Below are 20,199 nucleotides of genomic sequence, written 5' to 3'. Positions count from 1 at the left end.
TATATAACAGGGGCCAAAATTCGGCCCCTTCCCAATTGAAAATAAGGTCATTTTTTCCCAAAATTGATAGACGAATTTCCCAAAAATGTAACAAAAATTGTTTTGTTTTTTGTCCATCGTCCGTCGTCCCTCTTCAACATTTTAATTGTGAACACTCCAGAGGCCACATTTAATCTCCGATCTTCATGAAACTTGGTCAGAACATTTGTCCCATTGATACATCGACTGAGTTCGAAACTGGGTCATGCTGGGTCAAAAACTAGGTCACGAGGTCAAAAAAAAGAAAAAACTTGTGAACACTGTAGAAGTCACATTTGATGCCCAATCTTCATGTAACTTTGTCAAAATGTTTGTCTTAATGATATGTTGGTTGAGTTCAAAAGTTGTTCCGGTCCGTTGAAAAACATGGCCGCCAGTGGGTGGTGCAGTTTTCCTTAATTGGCTATAGAGAAACTTTGTAAACACTAGAAGTCACAATTTTTGGCCAATCATCATGAAAGTTGGTTAAAACATTGGTTGTATTGATATCTCGGATGAGTATGAAAATGGTCCAGATCGGTGAAAAAACATGGCTGCCAGTGGGCGGGGCATTTTTCTATATATGTATATAGTGAAAACATTTTAACACTAGAAGTCACATTTTTGGCCCAATTTTTTATGAAATTTGGTCAAAATGTTAGCCTTAATGATATGCTGGTTGGGTTTAAGTGGTTCAGGTCGTTGAATAACATGGCCGCCAGTGGGCGGGGCAGTTTTCTTTATTTGGCTATAGAAACCCTTGTAAACACTCTAGAAGTCACAATTTTTGCCCAATCATCATAAAAGTTGGTTAAAAAATTGGTTGTATTGATATCTCGGACTTGATTGAAAATGGTCCTGATCGGTGGAAAAACATTGCTGCCAGTGTGGGGGTCATTTTTCTCAATTTGTATATAGTGGAAACATGTGAACGCTCTAGAAGTCACATTTTTGGCCCAATTTTTATGAAATTTTGTCAGAACATTTGTTTCATTGATACGAGAGTTGAGTTCGAAAATGGATCTGTTGAGTTGAATAACATGGCAGCCAGGGGGTGCGGGGCAGTTTTCTTATATTTATAGAGTAAAAAAAGCTTGTGAAAACTCTAGAAGTCACATTATTTGCCCAATCATCATGAATCTTAATGCAAAGATTGGTTTTATATATATCTCAGATGAGTTTGCAAATGGTCCCGATCGGTCAAGTTTTCCTTATGTGACTAGAGAGAAACCTTGTGAGCGAACACGATAGAAGTAACATTTTTTGCCTCATCATCGTGAAACTTGGTCAATACATTGGTTTTATTGATTTCTTGGACAAGTTGGAAAATGGCTCAGATCGGTGAAACACACTTTTAGCTCACCAGTGATTGCTCAGGTGAGGTTTTAGGATTGGTCTTTGTCCGCCGTCCGTCCGTCCACATTTGGTTTGTAAACACTCTAGCATTCACATTTCTCAAGCATTCTTTATCAAAGTTGCTGAAAGATCTCAGTCAATTTTGATAATGAGCAAAATCACATAATTAATGCCATAATTTTTGCCCTTGGATTGCCCAAATTTTCTTTATATTATACAAAATCCTTGTAAACAATCTAGAGGTCACAATTTTGTTTCAGATTTTATGAATCTTGGTCATAATATTTATTTTTGTAAGCAAAGTTTGATGTTTGGTTAGGTGGGTCAACTCAAAATAAAGGTAACCAGGTCAAGTCTTACAAAAACAAAAACACTCCATCTGCCAGAGTTTTTGTTCAATAATGACGAAACTTGATCCGAATGTTTGTCTGGGCAATATCTAGGTGAAGTTTGACATTTGGTAAAGATTGAATGAACCGACTCCTCTCAGGTGAGCGAACTAGGGCCATCTTGGCCCTCTTGTTTAATTTTTATTTAGTACTTCATCCATAAGTGGAGTTGAATTTTAAAGTCAATTTTGGGAGCGTTTTTAGTTCGACTTATGGCCGCTAATGTACAGTAGTTGTTAGTAAGAATTTCATCATTTGTATATACAGCAAATCTTTACTTCGTGTACATGAATTTAAAATGGTGTGATGTATATTTTTTCAGGTCTTTGATAAGCCAGCTGTTTACAAATCATAAAATGTCAGATGAAGCCTAGGCATCAATAGTTCTTCTACAAACTGCCATGGACAATCAACAGATGTCTGCCACCAGTTTTGAGTGCAAGGACAGAATCCTTACCTACTGTTCCTCAGGCGATTTGAATCAGAAACAAAACTTAATTTGTTTCGAGGGCTCTTGGAGACATCTCTGGATGTGTAAAGATTTTTCAGTCTGAGAACCTTATAATCCATACCCTGCACAGTTGTCTGGTGGAACTTACTCATTACTTCCTGCCTATGTTTATAAAGCTTGAGTGTTTTCTGCAGTGCCCAATCAAACTGGTGAAACTTGATGTGACAGTTAGAGTTGTCCAGAATGCAGACAAGGACTTGGGAGTAGGTGACTTTGCATTTGTTGCAATGAACAAAGCCAGATTTGATACAAAATGTGAGTACTGGGTGCGCAACCTGAACTCCAAGCTCCGGACTGGTTATTTGGAGGCAGGAAAGAAGATGCTTTTGCTGCCAAATCCCAATGCAACCCTGCAATTGCTCACTGTTCTTTACCCTGTATTTGTTGGTTATCAGCAAACTGCCAATTCATTTCCAAAGCTGGATGAATGCATACCTGCCTTCAACTCCAATAATGACCAGTAATCTGGTAAGCTGGCATCAGAAACCAGCAGCTTTAATTTGGACACTGATGTTAGACATTTATCAGATAACTATAAGTCAGCAGACAATATTGACAAAGGATTTTGGTCAAAGGTTTTTGCTTTGGAGAGATTTAAAAGTCCCAGATATATCCAGCCTTGAAATCTGTGGTTACAGCTCTTTAAACCATTTTCAGCAAATTCATGGAATCCAGTTTCAATATAATGAATGACATTGTAGAGAAAGATAGGACATGTCTCACAGTTGAGGACTATGAGGAGGTTTCCATAATAAAGTCTACAAAGGGGAAAAAAAATTGAATAACTATGACATATAGTAAGTAGGCAGATGAAAAGATTTTGAATAAATGCCGATTTGATGCCGTTGTACTTACAAACTTTATCTGAACAATAAAAGTGGCTGAAACAGCAACAAAGATCACAAAAGTGATTATGTGATTCAGTTCAAGAGCTAAGCGTGTGCCAAACCTTATTTTACTAAAAATGAAGGTGCTTCATAAAGATAACTTGGGCAGGAAAAGACAGCGAAAACAAGACTCGGCAAGCTCCAAGCAATGGGATAGAATATAAATTGTTTGAATACCATAGAGGCAATTGCTTTTACGGCTAAGTGTAGTGATACGTGTTTTCAATAATTAATTCTCAATCAAGTTTTTATCATCAAGGTGTGTTTATAGTGTATAGTGAAATGTATTCCAACAATCCATATATTGATGTGTGTCTTTACCAAACAATCAAGTTTTGTTTTTATAAATCAATATAGTGATATATGTAAAGTTTCCATGAATTGGTTCTTATTTGAATTCTTTGCAATTTGACCTTGCAATATTTGTTTTTGCTTTGAAGCTTATGAAGACATTGAGGCCAAAAAAGGAATGCAGCTGTATATTAAAGAAATACCATATGGTGTATGAGACATGTTAAATGTTTATGATGAAATAGATTTTTGTTTGCTTGTTTGTATCTTTTTTCTCACTCATTCTAACATTCATTTTTGGACTTTAATTTATTTTAATTTGAAGCCAGAATAGTGCATTTCTTAGCCATCTAAAATGCTATTTTCCATGCTTCCAGGAGCCTCTGGCCACCTGGGCCCCCCTGCCCTGGGCCCCTGACCAGAGCGTTGCCCTGGACGTGACTGGGGGCATTTTAGCCCCCAGTATGTATCTCCCGCCATAGGCGGAGGGTTATTATTTATGTGTTGTCTGGTTGTCCGGCACTTTTGTGTCCAGAACCATATCTTGGAAGTGCTTTGGCGGATTTCTTTGAAACTTGGTATGAGTATATATATGGATAAGAGGATAATGCATGCCACATGGCATTGTACACCATCTGTTAATAACGGAGTTATAGCCCTTTGCATCTTGAAAAAATGCTTTTTAATAAAAGCTTAGAGCTTTATCTCCATTAACACATGAGCCAGAGCCATGAAACTTGCCATAGTTGTTCTCATCTGGGGGTGCTTCACACCCATAATTCTAAGGGCTAAGGTCAAGGTCACACATTGAGGTCAAAGGTCACAAATTTGATGAATTATTCATTATTTAGTAATTCCTTTACTATGCATGAAGGGATTCTGTAATAACTGTCCACAATTGTTCTCCATTATCTACCAGAGTGTCAAATATAAGATCCAATTTGCTAGGGTCATGCTCACAGTCACACACAAAGGTCAAAATCACACATTTTGATTAAAATATGCCTTATTTGGTAAGGATTCTACCATACTAAAACGGATTCTCAAAATGTCCTGATGTAATTGTTCTCAATTATCAGGCACAAGCCTACACTTATACCTTTTCCTTTAGTTTTACAAACAAAATTTATTAGGCGGGGGAAATCAATTCAACGAATTTGCTTGTTTTTTCAGTCTTCATTTTTCTTCTACACTTTTACCCATGCATTTAAATCTAATGTTTAAACATATTTTTTTTAATATATTTGAATAATGGCAAACTAATATTCGAATATCATTGTAAGATATTGTTCCCATCCCTTAGAATAATTCATGTTTATGATATTTGAAAAGATATATACAGATAAGCATTTGCTGTTTCAAGTGTTTTTCCCATTTACACAATATTTAATGAAGATATTGGTGAAAAAAATTGAATGGTATATTTAAAGTACGACGATAACTTTTTTTTCACAAAATGGAATGACTTCAACCTTTAAAGAACTATTTACCTGCTAAATGGATGGAGATAAGTGTAACACAACAAATGGTAAAATCTGTTAATTCTTGCAATGTTCATAAAATTGTGCAAAGTCAGGTATTCAAAAATTGAAAAAATATGGCCTCTAAGAAAATTAGCTAAACCACCAGACCACAAGATATGTTTTCGTCATTTTAGTTTAGCTTGACTGCATTGAAAGCCTTAAAAATACAAAACTTATATGTCAATAACTAAAAAGTTAACTACCAGACTCATGTTGATGTGACTTTTCCAAATTTATTTGGATTATTATGGCAATGAAGCCTGTTCCCGTTATTTTGTTTCTTTGGAAATAGTTTGGGAACGCTTTTTAAATGGAGAACCAACTTTCAGCTTTTGATATGGCAGTGACTTTTATTTGTTTATCAATTACAAGAAAAATTTTGGATTGGCAACTGTGCAAATTTTTATAAATCTGGAAAAAAAACTACAACACACACATTGAATATCCCATGAATATTTATTAAAGACATTGATGGGGTGATATTTTATTGCAACACTACAGTATATAACCCAATCTGTAATGTCTTTTCATTTCTTGTCTTCATAAAAACTAGGTCACAAACAATCATGTTTTAGTTTGTTATATTCTAAACAAGAAATATCTTTAAAAAAAGATATACGGCGTTGATTGTGGTTGCAGTTAATGAAAGGTAAAGACTTCAATGAATGAGATCAAAGATAGCGAATGTCTTTTTCTGTGCAGTTCTTAGCTGCAGCAAACGCAGTACGGGATGATACTCGGAGTTTTCGCGGCTTATTTAACATTATTACATATTGCTGGTCATAAACGTATAGATACAAAACAGAAAACCAAAAGAAGAATGGAAGTGAAATTAAAACATATGAGTCAACCGGCCACACGCGAAGTATCCGTATATATTTTAAATATTTAAACGCGCATTCTTCGAACAAACCTGTTTTAGTGGTTTGTCTGGCGTTGCTATTTGATTCGATGTTTAACAGTATCGAGAATCATTGCGCTCATGCTTAATTCATTAGTCAATATGATGGCATAATTCTTGTTAAATTAATTAAAAATAATATTTAGCATTGTATTGTTGTAAAACACATTACCCGGGTGTACATTGTCCAGGGTAATCATGGAACTTATGCTGAAAATCCATGGTATAACATGGAATTCCTTGGAAATCCCTGGAATTTGAAACAGTTTCCAGGGTTTTCCAGGGTTTTGTTCTAGAAATGTCCATTAAACGTGGACTTGTTTTCCAAGCATTTTCCAGCCTTGGATGGAAAAGAATGGAAAAGGATTGGAAAACGCTGGATTTAGGCTGGATAACCATGGAAAATATTTCCAGATAGCATGGAAAGTGGAACATAGAATTTTTTAAGCATGGAAAAGACTCTAACATTTTCAGCTGACCCTGGAAAAAACTTAGATTTTATAAGAGGAGAAAAAAACTTATAAAAATGCAACACATTTTATTCAAAGTAAATCAGAGTTCAACAATTTACACAACATATGAATAAAACATAAAACAATGTGCATAGTTTGGGCAGAAATAGTAGTAGTTATAGTAGTAGTAGTAGTAGAAGTAGTAATGCTGGTGCTGGCAGTAGAATATGTTGTAGGAGTAGAAGTAAAAGTGGTTGTTGTATAAGTTGAACAAGCAGTTAAACTACTGATAATTATACTATTGGTGCAAATTTAAGTGACAGTAGCAGTAGTAGCAGTTATTATTGTGTTGTTGTTTTAGCATTTACAGGAATAGTAGCAGTAATGGTAGCAATAGTAGTATAAATAATAATAACAATACTAGTAGCAGCAGTAGTAGTAGTAGTTAAGGAAGTAGCATTAGCAGCAGCAGCAGTAGCAGTAGTAGAAGTAGTAGTAGTAGAAGTAGTAGAAGTAGCAGCAGCAGCAGTAGTAGCAGAATCAGCATCAGCAGCATCAGTAGTAGCAGTAGAAGCAGCAGTTGAAGTACTAGTAGTAGTAGTAGTAGTAGTAGTAGTAGTAGTAGTAGTAGTAGTAGTAGTAGTAGTGGTAGAAGTAGTAGTAGTAGTAGTAACAGCAGCAGCAGCAGCAGCAGCAGCAGTAGTAGTAGTAGTCGCTGCAGCAGGAGTTGTAGTAGTAGTAGCAGCAGCAGCAGTAGCAGTAGTAGTAGTAGCAGCAGCAGCAGGAGTAGTAGCAGCAGCAGCAGTAGCAGTAGCAGCAGCAGTAGCAGTAGTAGTAGTAGTAGTTGAAGCAGTAGTAGTAGTTGAAGCAGTAGTAGTAGTAGTAGTAGCAGTAGTAGCAACAGTAGTAGTAGTAGTAGTAGTAGTAGTAGTAGTAGTAGTAGTAGTAGTAGTAGTAGTAGTAGTAGTAGTAGTAGTAGTAGAAGTAGTAGTAGTAATAGTAGTAGTAGAAGTAGAAGTAGCAGTAGCAGTAGTAGAAGTAGTAGTAGTAGTAGTAGTAGTAGTAGTAGTAGTAGTAGTAGTAGTAGTAGTAGTAGTAGTAGTAGTAGTATTTGTTGTTGTTGTTGTGGCTGTTGTAATAGTAGTAGTAATTTTGCAGAAGAAGTGGTAGTAGTAGTAGTAGTAGTAGTAGTAGTAGAAGTAATAGTAGTAACTTTCAAAGCAACGTCTACAAGTTTAAATTCCTTAACCCTGTTCAAGTTGTATACACACTCAATATTTAACTACAGTCCAGGTTTGCAATTAACAAACTATCTGATAAGCCTGTGTGTGAGTCAGATATGTCTGCGGCTAATCTATTGGTTATAAAACAGCCTTTTCTGATTGGCTGAGTTCAAATACAGAAAGTTTAACTGTTAGATTTAAATTTTGGAGTAGGCGTATTGTAGAAAATATGCAGGTTAAACTTGTTGTTAAAATAAAGTTAATTTAATTTCACAAACAGTAGAGTTAATGAGTTTTTCCATTAACAAGAATTTCTTAAAATAATAATGTATGGATATCATTTGGAAAGTGACATGAAATGTTGTTAAAAAGTGATGCATACAAGTGTTTCAGAAGTCTGTCTAGGAATAGACCAACAACTGAAGGTTTGTGCTTTTCATTATTTCTAAATATTTCTTTAAATTTATTCTTCTTATGTCATCATTGTAGACCTTTTTTATGTGACATTTTAGGTAAAAGTATGGCAAATATAGAAGTTTAAAAGCAGTTGTCACACACATTTTCACTAAGTGCAGTTTGCAGCTTGATAAAGGAAGTCCTATGTGGAGATATTAATAAGCTTGAATGTAGTATCGGAAGTTTATAATGCATGGCTAGGGAACTGAGGCTAAGGGAGTTATGTGCTGTGCATGATGAGAACTCAATGCTCATTAATGCTGTCACACACATTTTCACTAAGTGCAGTTTGCAGCTTGATAAAGGAAGTCCTATGTGGAGATATTAATAAGCTTGAATGTAGTATCGGAAGTTTATAATGCATGGCTAGGGAACTGAGGCTAAGGGAGTTATGTGCTGTGCATGATGAGAACTCAATGCTCATTAATGCTGTTAATGTTTATAAATAAATTAATTAAACCAATAGCATTGTTTTTTAGGTTTCATTGTGCATTTTCATACCAATAGAATTACACATCATTCTAATTATAGCAATAATAAATTTGTACTAATCATACCAACAAATTTTGTTATGCTATGCTTTGTGATGTATTAACTTCATTGTAAGTTATTATTTAAAGACCATTTTACTAAATATTTAAAACAATACTTGAATTATTTTCTATATACATTTTCATTATGTGCTTTAACTGTAGCTGACCAGTTCATGGAAGAGTTTGGCAAGGAAATAACCCAAGACAGCAAAGCGGCTCTTTTGGCGCATTTACCAAGAGGACTAACATGGCCACAAATTCACGGTAAATATTGTTATGCCCCGGGCTCATATAAGTAATTTAGTGTTAACCACCTGAAAGTATTTTGTCTTTTTGGTATCCAATATTTTGGTCTAGTTTCAATTACAGGTTATTTTTATATGAATTAGCAAATTAGCATAACTTTCATATAGCAATATCTGAATATAAAATTCCTATATATGTTTGAGTTTCCAAATACATGCTAGTGTACCCCGTTTTGGGGCATTTAAGAAAACAACAATATAAATTTCAAAATAAAAGGGAGTAATATAAAAATATAAGTTAAATCACCAATTTATTCACTTGAAAGTCTCAGTTTTCCTGTGTGGTTGCCTGTTTGCAAGAAGATTAAAGCCCGCTTGCAAACTTTAAGAGAATAAATTTCAGTAAATGGAAAAGAAATAATTGCTAACTACTTAGGATCGTAAATGTTCGCTCAAATACAAAAAAGCCAGATGTACCGAATTGAGCAGTGATATGAAATATCTAAAATATATTAAAATATGAATGAGCATTGAAGTATAGATATTCAATCATATGATGGCTGCACATTTACTTTTACAGATGAATGTAAAAAACTTATGACTTTCTTGTAATATTGTTTGCTTTGTTTTTCTTTCAGAGATCATGCAGGAGCCGTACAGTATAACAGCAGTACAAGTTCTATAAAAGATCCACGACCTACTGAAGCCCAGCTAATTAACAAAAAAGTTTTTAAAAACGGTAATTTTATCCCACCTGGGTACTTATAATTTACTACGCTGCCTACACAAGTTTTAGACTTGCAATTATATTTTAAATTGTCACTTGGAAAGTAATACATGTACATGCATTATGTTCTGAATTTCTTTGAACAATAAAATTATATAAAAGTATTTTAATGAAATTAAGCACCTAAATTGCATTAAAGTGAAAGTGAGAACAAGATGTGTTTGTGAAACACAATGTCACCCTATATGACGTTTGACCTTGAAGGATGACCTTGACCTTGACCCTTCACCACTCAAAATGTGCAGCTCCATGAGATACACATGCATGTCAAATATAAAATTGCTAGCTTCAATATTGCATAAGTTACATTACATGAGCAATTTTGACCCATATATTTGACCTTGAAGGATGACTTTGACCTTGACCTTTCACCACTCAAAATGTGCAGCTCCATAAGTTACACATGCATGCCAAATATCAAGTTGCTATCTTCAATATTGCAAAAGTTTTCATAAAATAAGCGATTTGGGCCACATGTATTTGACCTCTGACCTTGAAGGATGACCTTGACCTTTCACCACTCAAAATGTGCAGCTCCATAAGTTACACATGCATGCCAAATATTAAGTTGCTATCTTCAATATTGCAAAAGTATTCATAAAATACGCGATTTGGACCACATATATTTGACCTCTGACATTGAAGGATGACCTTGACCTTGACCTTTCCCCACTCAAAATGTTCAACTCTATGAGATACACATGCATGCCAAATATCAAGTTGCTATCTTCAATATTGCAAAAGTATTCATAAAATGAGCGATTTTGGCCACATATATTTGACCTCTGACCTTGAAGGATGACCTTGACCTTGACCTTTCACCACTCAAAATGTGCAGCTCCATGAGATACACATGCATGCCAAATATCAAGTTGCTATATTCAAAATAGCAATAGTTATTGCAAAATGTTTAAGTTGGCGCAAACCAACCAACCAACCATCAGACCAACCAACCAACAGACAGGGCAAAAACAATATGTCCCCCACTACTATAGTGGGGGACATAAAAATAGTATCCTTGTGCTCATAGGCAGCTACATATATTGTGACATACATGAAGCAGCTAAAATAACTTAAATTTTTCATTTTGTTTCTTGTATATCGTTTGTACAGGGTTCGTGAATTGTTACTGTATATGACTTGACTTGCTTGTATTTTGTTACTTTGAATACATGTTGTGAAGGTTGCATTATACTTTTTAACTTTTAAAGTAGCGCCTGTTCTGTTATGTAAGGGCCTGATTTATGATAATGGACCTAGAGGCTTTGTAAGCATGTATTAAACAACACTTGTTTGATCTGAATAATTTGTTAAATAAATGTAACACAATTTGTAATCTAATGTTATATTTTGATGAATTGTGAACAAAATAATACATCGAAGAAACTAAGGCATTATGTTGATTTTTTGTTTTGTTTTAATCTAACCTTAAATTATGATTTACTTAAGCTGTGAGTATTGTATTCATTTAATACATGAATATTGTTTTTAGACCAGAAATTTCTTTTGCTATTCAGTGACCATGGTAAACGCTGGACAATTTTCCATGTTATACCAGGCATCCATGGAATATTAAACATGGAAAAACCCTGGAACATTTTCCAGGGTTTTCCAGCCAGCATGGAAAGAATACCGTCCGAATACTCCATGTAATCTGGAAAACACTGGAAATAAATCCATGGTTTTCCATGGTTTTCCAGATTACATAGAGTATTCGGACGGTATTTATTCCATTCTGGCTGGAAAACCCTGGAAATTGTTCCATGGTAATTATTCCAGGGAGCCTGGAAAACCATGGAAACTATTCCAGGCTATTTCCACATACCATGGACAATTTTCCACCCTTTTTTTTAAATATTGACGCTGGAAAAGGCTGGAAACTTAGTTTGAATACTCCAGCCTCATATTTTCCATGGATTTCCATGGAAAACCCTGGACAAAGTACACCCGTGCACTTTCGCATGACGAGGGTCATTAAAAATCTCATTGCGAATTGTAAATGGCACATTTTAGCACAATTCTTTTAGACACAAAATTGAATTCAAAATAGCAAACTTGTAAATAATGGAAGCCTATCCAGGCATTCTGGAACGACTTCCAGACATGCTGACCAATTATGGCAAACATTGTGGTTAGTTAATTAAAAGATTATTTTTTTATCGTGACACTATACTATGTTGGTAATGGTTGTTTTCTCATCTTGAATGCAAAAGTGAAATTTTTTTAGATAGATTTTAACGGGTAATTGTAACTGGGCCACAATTTGTGTCGTTTGAACATTCAGAGAGTAGTCCGGAATTCCTTACACTGAACAGCGATGTAGCCAAAGTTCAGAGTTTTATCTTGAATCAGCCAGTGAAATATTCGAAAATATTCATGCGTGTCTGCTGGCGTTATGTAAAAGTCATTAAGATGAAAAGCTGAGTAAAACAGCTACGCCAAAAAAGCGCATTAGTGCTCTATACCTATGTTTAGCCTTTAGGTAAGAGTTGTTAACACCGTGTGAACTGCTAGGGTTACAGGTAATGCATAAACAACAAAAAAGTAAAATTTATTGCTCGCAGATTTATTCATTATTTATTTTCATCAATAATCTTCTTGTATATTTTGAATTTGTATATGATTTCAAAAATCTTAAGTTTTGTAAAGTGAATTTTCATCATGAAATTATATTCTTAGTGAGAAAGGTATTCGATATTCCAACAATAATCATTGAATATGATGGTGATTGCAAATTGTCTTTATATTCAGTTCTCACTACCATTTTCATCATACTTTCTATGCTTTCAGAACTTCCAAAAAAGGCCATGATGTTTTCATTTTTTATAAGTTATCTCTATGAAATAAATAGGATGATAAAAAGTGCACACAAAGCTCGACCCGTGAGTTAAAACACACTCTTCATAAATGTGAATGACGTGTGTTCAATTCAAACTTGCGATTAATTTTGAAAAATGAATTGCGTCTTAAATTATGCAATAGCAAACAACTTCAGTGCCTCCAGCACTTTGATTTCATACATTACAAGTAATTGAAACCAGCAATATGAAACACTAGTACTCTCAAAGGGGGTAATCACGTGACAATTAAGATGGCAACACATTAGCGCCAAAACAGGTATTTCTCGTGACTATATCGTCTTTATAATAGTTTTGTTTATTTTTTAAATGCCGCTCACTTATTGTTAAACAAGAGGGCCTGAAAGGCCCAAGGTATCCCCCGCAACATATGCTTTGTTTGAGGATGGGTGCAAATTGGACGGATGACCATAATGATAGATGGACGGATGGAGGACAATAACACAAAACTAAGACAAAGGAAGGTTATTAAGCCTTCACAATTTATTTAGGTGAATTAATAAGTCGTGCGTTTTCCACAAAAACATTCAACGTTTACATACGAGCGCAAAAACAATATCCCTCCGCCTCTGGCAGGGGATACTCATACCAAGTTTAAATCAAATATGCCAAAGCGCTTCCAAGATATGGCTCCGGAGACAAAATTGCCTATAGTAAAAAGCATTTTTTCAAGATACAAAGGGCCATAAGTCTGTTTTTAACAGATGGTGTACAATGCCATTTGGCGTGCATCATCCTCTTATGCATATGTATACTCATACCAAGTTTAAATGAAATATGCCAAAGCGCTTCCAAGTTATGGCTCCGGACACAAAAGTGCCTATAGTAAAAAGAATTTTTTCAAGATACAAAGGGCCATAAGTCTGTTTTTAACAGATGGTGTACAATGCCATTTGGCGTGCATCATCCTCTTATGCATATATATATATATACTCATATCAAGTTTAAATGAAATCCGCCAAAGCACTTCCAAGATATGGCTCCGGACACAAAAGTGCCGGACGGACAGCCGGACGGACGGACAACCCCAAAACAATATCCCTCCGCCTTTGGCGCGGGAATATATTCATACCAAGTTTCAAAGAAATCCACCAAAGCGCTTCCGAGGTATGGCTCCGGACACAAAAATGCCTATAGTAAAAAGCATTTTTTCAAGATACAAAGGGCCATAAGTCTGTTTTTAACAAATGGTGTACAATGCCATTTGGCGTGCATCATCCTCTTATGCATATATATACTCATACCAAGTTTAAATGAAATCCGACAAAGCACTTCCAAGATATGGCTCCGGACACAAAAGTGCCTATAGTAAAAAGCATTTTTTTCAAGATACAAAGGGCCATAAGTCTGTTTTAACAGATGGTGTACAATGCCATTTGGCGTGCATCATCCTCTTATGCATATATATACTCATACCAAGTTTAAATGAAATCCGCCAAAGCACTTCCAAGATATGGCTCCGGACACAAAAGTGCCTATAGTAAAAAGCATTTTTTCAAGATACAAAGGGCCATAAGTCTGTTTTTAACAGATGGTGTACAATGCCATTTTGCGTGCATCATCCTCTTATGCATACATATACTCATACCAAGTTTCAATGAAATCCGCCAAAGAACTTCCAAGATATGGCTCCGGACACTAAAAAGCATTTTTTCAAGATACAAAGGGCCATAAGTCTGTTTTTTACAGATGGTGTACAATGCAATTTGGCGTGCATCATCCTCTTATGCATATATATACTCATACCAAGTTTAAATGAAATCAATCAAAGAACTTCCAAGATATGGTTCCTGACACAAAAGTTCCGGCCGGACGGACGGACGGACAGACGGACAGCCGGGCGGACGGCCGGACAACGCAAAAACAATATCCCTCCGCCTCTGGCGGGGGATAAAAGTCTGTTTTTAACAGATGGTGTACAATGCCATTTGGCGTGCATCATCCTCTTATGCATATATATACTCATACCAAGTTTAAATGAAATATGCCAAAGCGCTTCCAAGTTATGGCTCCGGACACAAAAGTGCCTATAGTAAAAAGCATTTTTTCAAGATACAAAGGGCCATAAGTCTGTTTTTAACAGATGGTGTACAATGCCATTTGGCGTGCATCATCCTCTTATGCATATATATATACTCATATTAAGTTTAAATGAAATCCGCCAAAGCACTTCCAAGATATGGCTCCGGACACAAAAGTGCCGGACGGACAGCCGGACGGACAGACAACGCCAAAACAATATCCCTCCGCCTCTGGCCCGGGAATATATTCATACCAAGTTTCAAAGAAATCCGCTAAAGCGCTTCCAAGATATGGCTCCGAACACAAAAATGCCTATAGTAAAAAGCATTTTTTCAAGATACAAAGGGCCATAAGCCTGGTTTTAACAGATGGTGTACAATGCCATTTGGCGTGCATCATCCTCTTATGCATATATATACTCATACAAAGTTTAAATGAAATCCGCCAAAGCACTTCCAAGATATGGCTCCGGACACAAAAATGCCTATAGTAAAAAGCATTTTTTCAAGATACAAAGGGCCATAAGTCTGTTTTTAAAAGATGGTGTACAATGCCATTTTGCGTGCATCATCCTCTTATGCATATTTATCATACCACCGCATTGATATCTGCCTGATATTACGTTGCCTGATATTTTTTTTATATCATGGTCAACAGGAAGTTCTTGTATCAGTCAATGTTTGGAGTTACGTGGGATTTTCAATAAAGTCAACAATTTCAACATGAATCAGGTTCAACAAAACAAACAATTTGATACCAAGAACGTTCATATTTTATTCTAGTTTAAAGTCATAAATCACAAAAACGTTTATTTTTAAAAAATCACAACAGCCCGCACTGCATAAGTTAATGACGTCATCAATGGGGCAATAAATCTTAAATATCGATATAGTCTTTGCACTCGCAAATTTTGCAAAGAAAGTCAAGACAAATGATAACTGTATGCTTATCCTCAACTATTTAAACAAACGATTTAACACGCTTATGTCATTATTGACACCATCATCAAAATGTCAATTTCAATACACATCTCCAAAATGGCGTCTCCAAACTATTCGGTGAAGTGTGTGCTTAGATTAAATTTGTCGCTGCAGTCCATTCCTGATCTCCAATTCAAGACGTTTATAATTAAAGCGGTTATACTCTTCCCATTCGTAGTGCAAACAACTTTTTTTCTCTATACGATGTTTATAATAAGCGATTATTCGTGTTGTCTTTTCGAACGCCGTTTCTACATGTATGTCAACGTGTAAAAGCCGGATCAGCAAAATCAGCGGGGATCCGTACATATTAAATACAAAGAAATGGATTGTTTTGCAGATTTTTAGGAAAATGTGGTATGATAAACAGAAAAACAGGTTACTGTCCCATCGTTGTGTAATATATCAGGCTCGGCACGAATTAAATAACGGCTCGGCAAGCCTCGCCGTTATATTATTCTAAGTCTCGCCTGATATATTACAAAACGATGGGACAGTAACCTGTTATTCTCTATATATACTCATACCAAGTTTCAATGAAATCCGCCAAAGAACTTCTAAGATATGGCTCCGGACACTAAAAAGCATTTTTTCAAGATACAAAGGGCCATAAGTCTGTTTTTAACAGATGGTGTACAATGCCATTTGGCGTACATCATCCTCTTATGCATATATATACTCATACCAAGTTTAAATGAAATCCACCAAAGAACTTCCAAGATATGGCTCCGGACACAAAAGTGCCGGACGGACGGACAGCCGGACGGACAACGCCAAAACAATATCCCTCCGCCTCTGGCGGGGGATAATAACTACGAAAATGATTAGTGCTTACTCACTATGAATTTTCTTAGCAGTGGCTGTAATTTTGTGATCCCGCTTAGAAATTTCGTAGCCAGTGAAGTCAAGACATAGAGCAAATATTAATACAAAATAAACGATAATCACATTTCGACTTGTTGCTAACATCTGTTTTATTTTAAATTTAAATAAAATGTTGAAGTAAAATAAATATAAACAAGTCCTAAGTTGTTTTTTTACAATTTCCTGTTAATTTTTTTTCCAAAGTTTTGCTGCTTTTTTATTGGACATAAGGTCCGACAGTTTTGGAAATATTATCGGACCTCAGCTAATTGTATCAGGTATGTCAAAGGTCCGACGTCTTTTGCATGGGTATTGCAAACTACACTTATCGGCTAGATACCACCTGTTCTACGCTGCCTGCCAGCCTGCCATACCTCGATCTTATAACCAGGATTTTCAACTTCCTTGTAAACCTTGTTAATAATCCTCTTTAAATGACTACAAAAAATCATTACAAAGGCAGCAAATATATCTCTACATAACTTACGATTAAGCAGAAGGCGTACACTGCTGGATTGTGAGGCTTGCGGATAACCTTGATAAAATGTCTGACAAATGTATAAGACTCCATCATCTGCACCTGTTGGAGTGAATGCAACCTGTCGTACCACATTGTACAATCCATTACTCTCTGTCACAGACGGAGTTCCCGATGGCAGCGCAGCGTTAGACGTTGTTCCTCTGTACCAGTTCACAGTATGCTCTGGGTATCCTCCCGGAGATGTACATGACAACGTGAGAGTTGTCCCCTCTGAACCTCGGACGATATCACCAGACTCTGTATTAGATATAACAGGCGTAGATGGTTGTATTACAACTGAAAGATCCAATGATGATTGGTGAATTTCATTACCTCCATCATATATGCATGAATATGTTCCTTCATCTGATTTCTTCACATTAAACAGCAGTAGATCAATTTTGTTGCTAGCCCAATCAAGGCGGTTTAACTTATCTTCACCAATATTGAGGTTAAAAGCAGGTTTTCCTTGAAGATTATACACTAAATTTGGAGGTCCTTTCCATCTTGGATAATCTCCGACTGTCTCAACGCATGACAAAGTTGTGTTACTCCCACTTAGGACGGTCAATGCTGAGCATACACCTGCAAAGCCATATACAAGTAATCATTGTGAGTTTAAACATTTTAATAGAATGGGCTTCATTTGATTATGTTTAGTAGACCAATTATATAATAAGCATTTGAAGACCTAACAGAGCTTCTGATTAACTAGCAACAGATCAATGTTATTAAAAAATATGCATCTTCAAAATCACCAAACAAGTACGTTTTTTTATTGGTGGTTAATAAAAAAAGATATAATTATATAAGTAAAAGAACTTATTTGTTTTAAATATTCTTACTACAAAAACACGATAATTTGAATATCAAAATGGGTTTCAAATAATGAGAAACACGATGTTAGGAGGCTATTGTTTTGAAGTAAATGTTTAAAAACAAAAGCATATATGCATGCACACACACATTAAAACACACAAACAATAACACAATTTGTGTTTTTCAACACGTCTTTATAAAATTCTTTCTTTAAACTAAATTATTCATTTACATTAACAAATGTATGCACCAGCGTACACACAGGCACATTCGTACGCACACCCGCACACACACACGTACACCCGAGCGTGCACGCACACACATTCACAAACACACACATACCATATTAACATACTCATACATACAAACAAAGGCATAAATTTATAATCAGATCAAATTATCTTCTAGAATAGAAGCACAGGTACACTTCACTTATATCTTCATGCTCTTACAAATAATAATAACGTTTGGTTGACAGCTCAGTAACCTGATTATCAAAAATTTTTTTTTGAAAAACAGTGCAATTGGGAATTATTTTAACAGAAATTGGGAAATTTGTAGTTATTTCCGAAATGGAAAAGTGCCATTTTCTGATATTCTATAAAGAAGGGAAAAACTCGCAGGGATCGGTTTATATCGCGGTCTTGTAGCTTGGACCCCGTCATCGGCGTTATATCGGAGGTACAGTGTATACAACTTTTTAAAGTTCTTAGCAAGTTTCACCAAGAGTTGGCAAAACATGTGCATTCTTCCGCGTTCAAATGGCTGTTGCATAGTCGTTCGATTAACAATGTCATGCGCAATTTGCCGTTATGAAGTGAATCGCATTATCTAACTGAATGCAGCATTATTATGTTTGCAAGTCGGTCCCACTCTAATATTGTCAATTCATCCGTATAATAAAATATACAACAACAAAGTCATAGATGAATTGAAGTCCATTTTATTATCCGTTCCAATTTCTTAACTTTTAGTTCTTTTCTCCAAATATACAAAACAAATACATTCACAAATTCATTCGTGATTAAGTAAGATAAAAACTGTTTTATTCCGTAAATGACTACATGACTGGATGCTTTCCTATGTCCGTCCATTTCCCACTCTCCTCAATAACTAGCCTAAAGTATCCATCCAAATCTATGCTCAGATTGTGTCTCTTCTAACAAACATTCACATATATTGATAGATACCTGCAAATCAAACAAAACCCTGTATTCAATTTTTTGGTTGGTCAATATAACTTTGCCTTTGCACATGCTCATTGTTGGTTGGCTGATATACTATTTTTGTTGAATAAATCCCATACATGTAGCAGAAATTGTCAATGGTCATACACCTGCAAAGCCATATTTTACACAATTTGTTATTGTGTTCTTTAACTGAGCTTTGTTTTATTATTTTCAGTAAAATTCTTATATATATATACAGCAATTATAGAACTACCGCAGCAGTAGATTACCTCACAACACAACAATGTTATTGAAAAATTGCATCCATGTTTAACCGAATAAAACTATTTTATTAAAAAGTACGGTTTCTATTGATATTGGTTGTCGATACTTATTACCAACGTATGATTTTACTATTAAAACTAACTTATTTGTTATGCACATTTCTCATGCAATAACACGATTATTCGAATATCATACTCAGTTTTACAATAATGTAACATATTATAAAACGCAAACATACACACAGACGCACCATAATAACATGCGTCAGAACATATCGTATAAGTTCAAACCATATATTAGGCTAAAAAACAAAAGTACCCTCGCATCTATAATAGTAATACGTGGTTTAAAAAATATATACAACCTGATTACGTAACAACAAAGCATTACCAAATGAGCAAGTAATCCATATACTCGTCAAAACAGTTTTAAATCTTAAACAACACATCTCAACACGCCAAGAGTTAACTTTACTATGATCAATGAGGAAGTTTAAAATCAAGTGTGTAATTTACAACGTCTGTGTATAGATATGTATTAAAGTGTCAGTTTACTGTGCAATATCAACATACTACGCGTATATCGGAGCTCAGTTCAGTGACATAAGTCATATATGTTTTAAACTTAACGGTTTAAACGCTATATCCTCAGTGTGATGTACAGCCAAATCATTTTACCTAACCCTTATGTCCCCTATTTAAATGTGTTTTGGGGGTTTATAAGTTATGTATTTTAATTATATAAAGAATCACACCTGTCCGGCAAAGTGTCAATAATAATGTTCTTACTGGGTTTCATTAATATCAAATCATAAGGGTTAGAATTAAAGGGGTAACTATGTTTTCTTATATTTTACCGAGGTTTATTAATTAACTTTATAATATTAAACGAGAATGTGTTCAATTTGTTCGCCACATACAAGCTGAGCCTCGCCAATAAAGCTCGAAACTCGCCAAGTTTTATCTACAATATAAACAAACGTAAAATCCAATAACACGTACATGGAGAGATTGCAATACACAATTATAGCAAGAAAATGCAGACACCAGAGAGCTTGATACATTTTGGTTTTTGAGTTCTTAATCAATTTTCAGATTTGGTGTCAGTCAA

General features: G+C 35.3%; 1 protein-coding gene across 1 annotated transcript in view; it reads right to left on the bottom strand.

Annotated features, from left to right (window-relative positions):
* Window positions 1–19,547, bottom strand: part of LOC127860780 (nephrin-like) — a 61,123-nt gene extending 41,576 nt beyond the window's left edge. Inside the window, exons 1-2 of the mRNA XM_052399058.1 lie at window positions 19,480–19,547; window positions 16,784–17,401 (exon numbers count right to left, since the gene is read on the bottom strand). Coding sequence (XP_052255018.1) covers window positions 16,784–17,401; window positions 19,480–19,537 — 676 coding nt within the window. The 5' untranslated portion in view covers window positions 19,538–19,547. The remainder of the gene's footprint in view (window positions 1–16,783; window positions 17,402–19,479) is intronic.
* Between the last annotated feature and the right edge of the window lie 652 nt (window positions 19,548–20,199).

The sequence above is a fragment of the Dreissena polymorpha genome, chromosome 15, assembly GCF_020536995.1.
Source record: "Dreissena polymorpha isolate Duluth1 chromosome 15, UMN_Dpol_1.0, whole genome shotgun sequence".
Taxonomy (NCBI): Eukaryota; Metazoa; Mollusca; class Bivalvia; order Myida; family Dreissenidae; genus Dreissena; species Dreissena polymorpha.
This window is presented reverse-complemented; position numbering and strand designations above follow the sequence as displayed.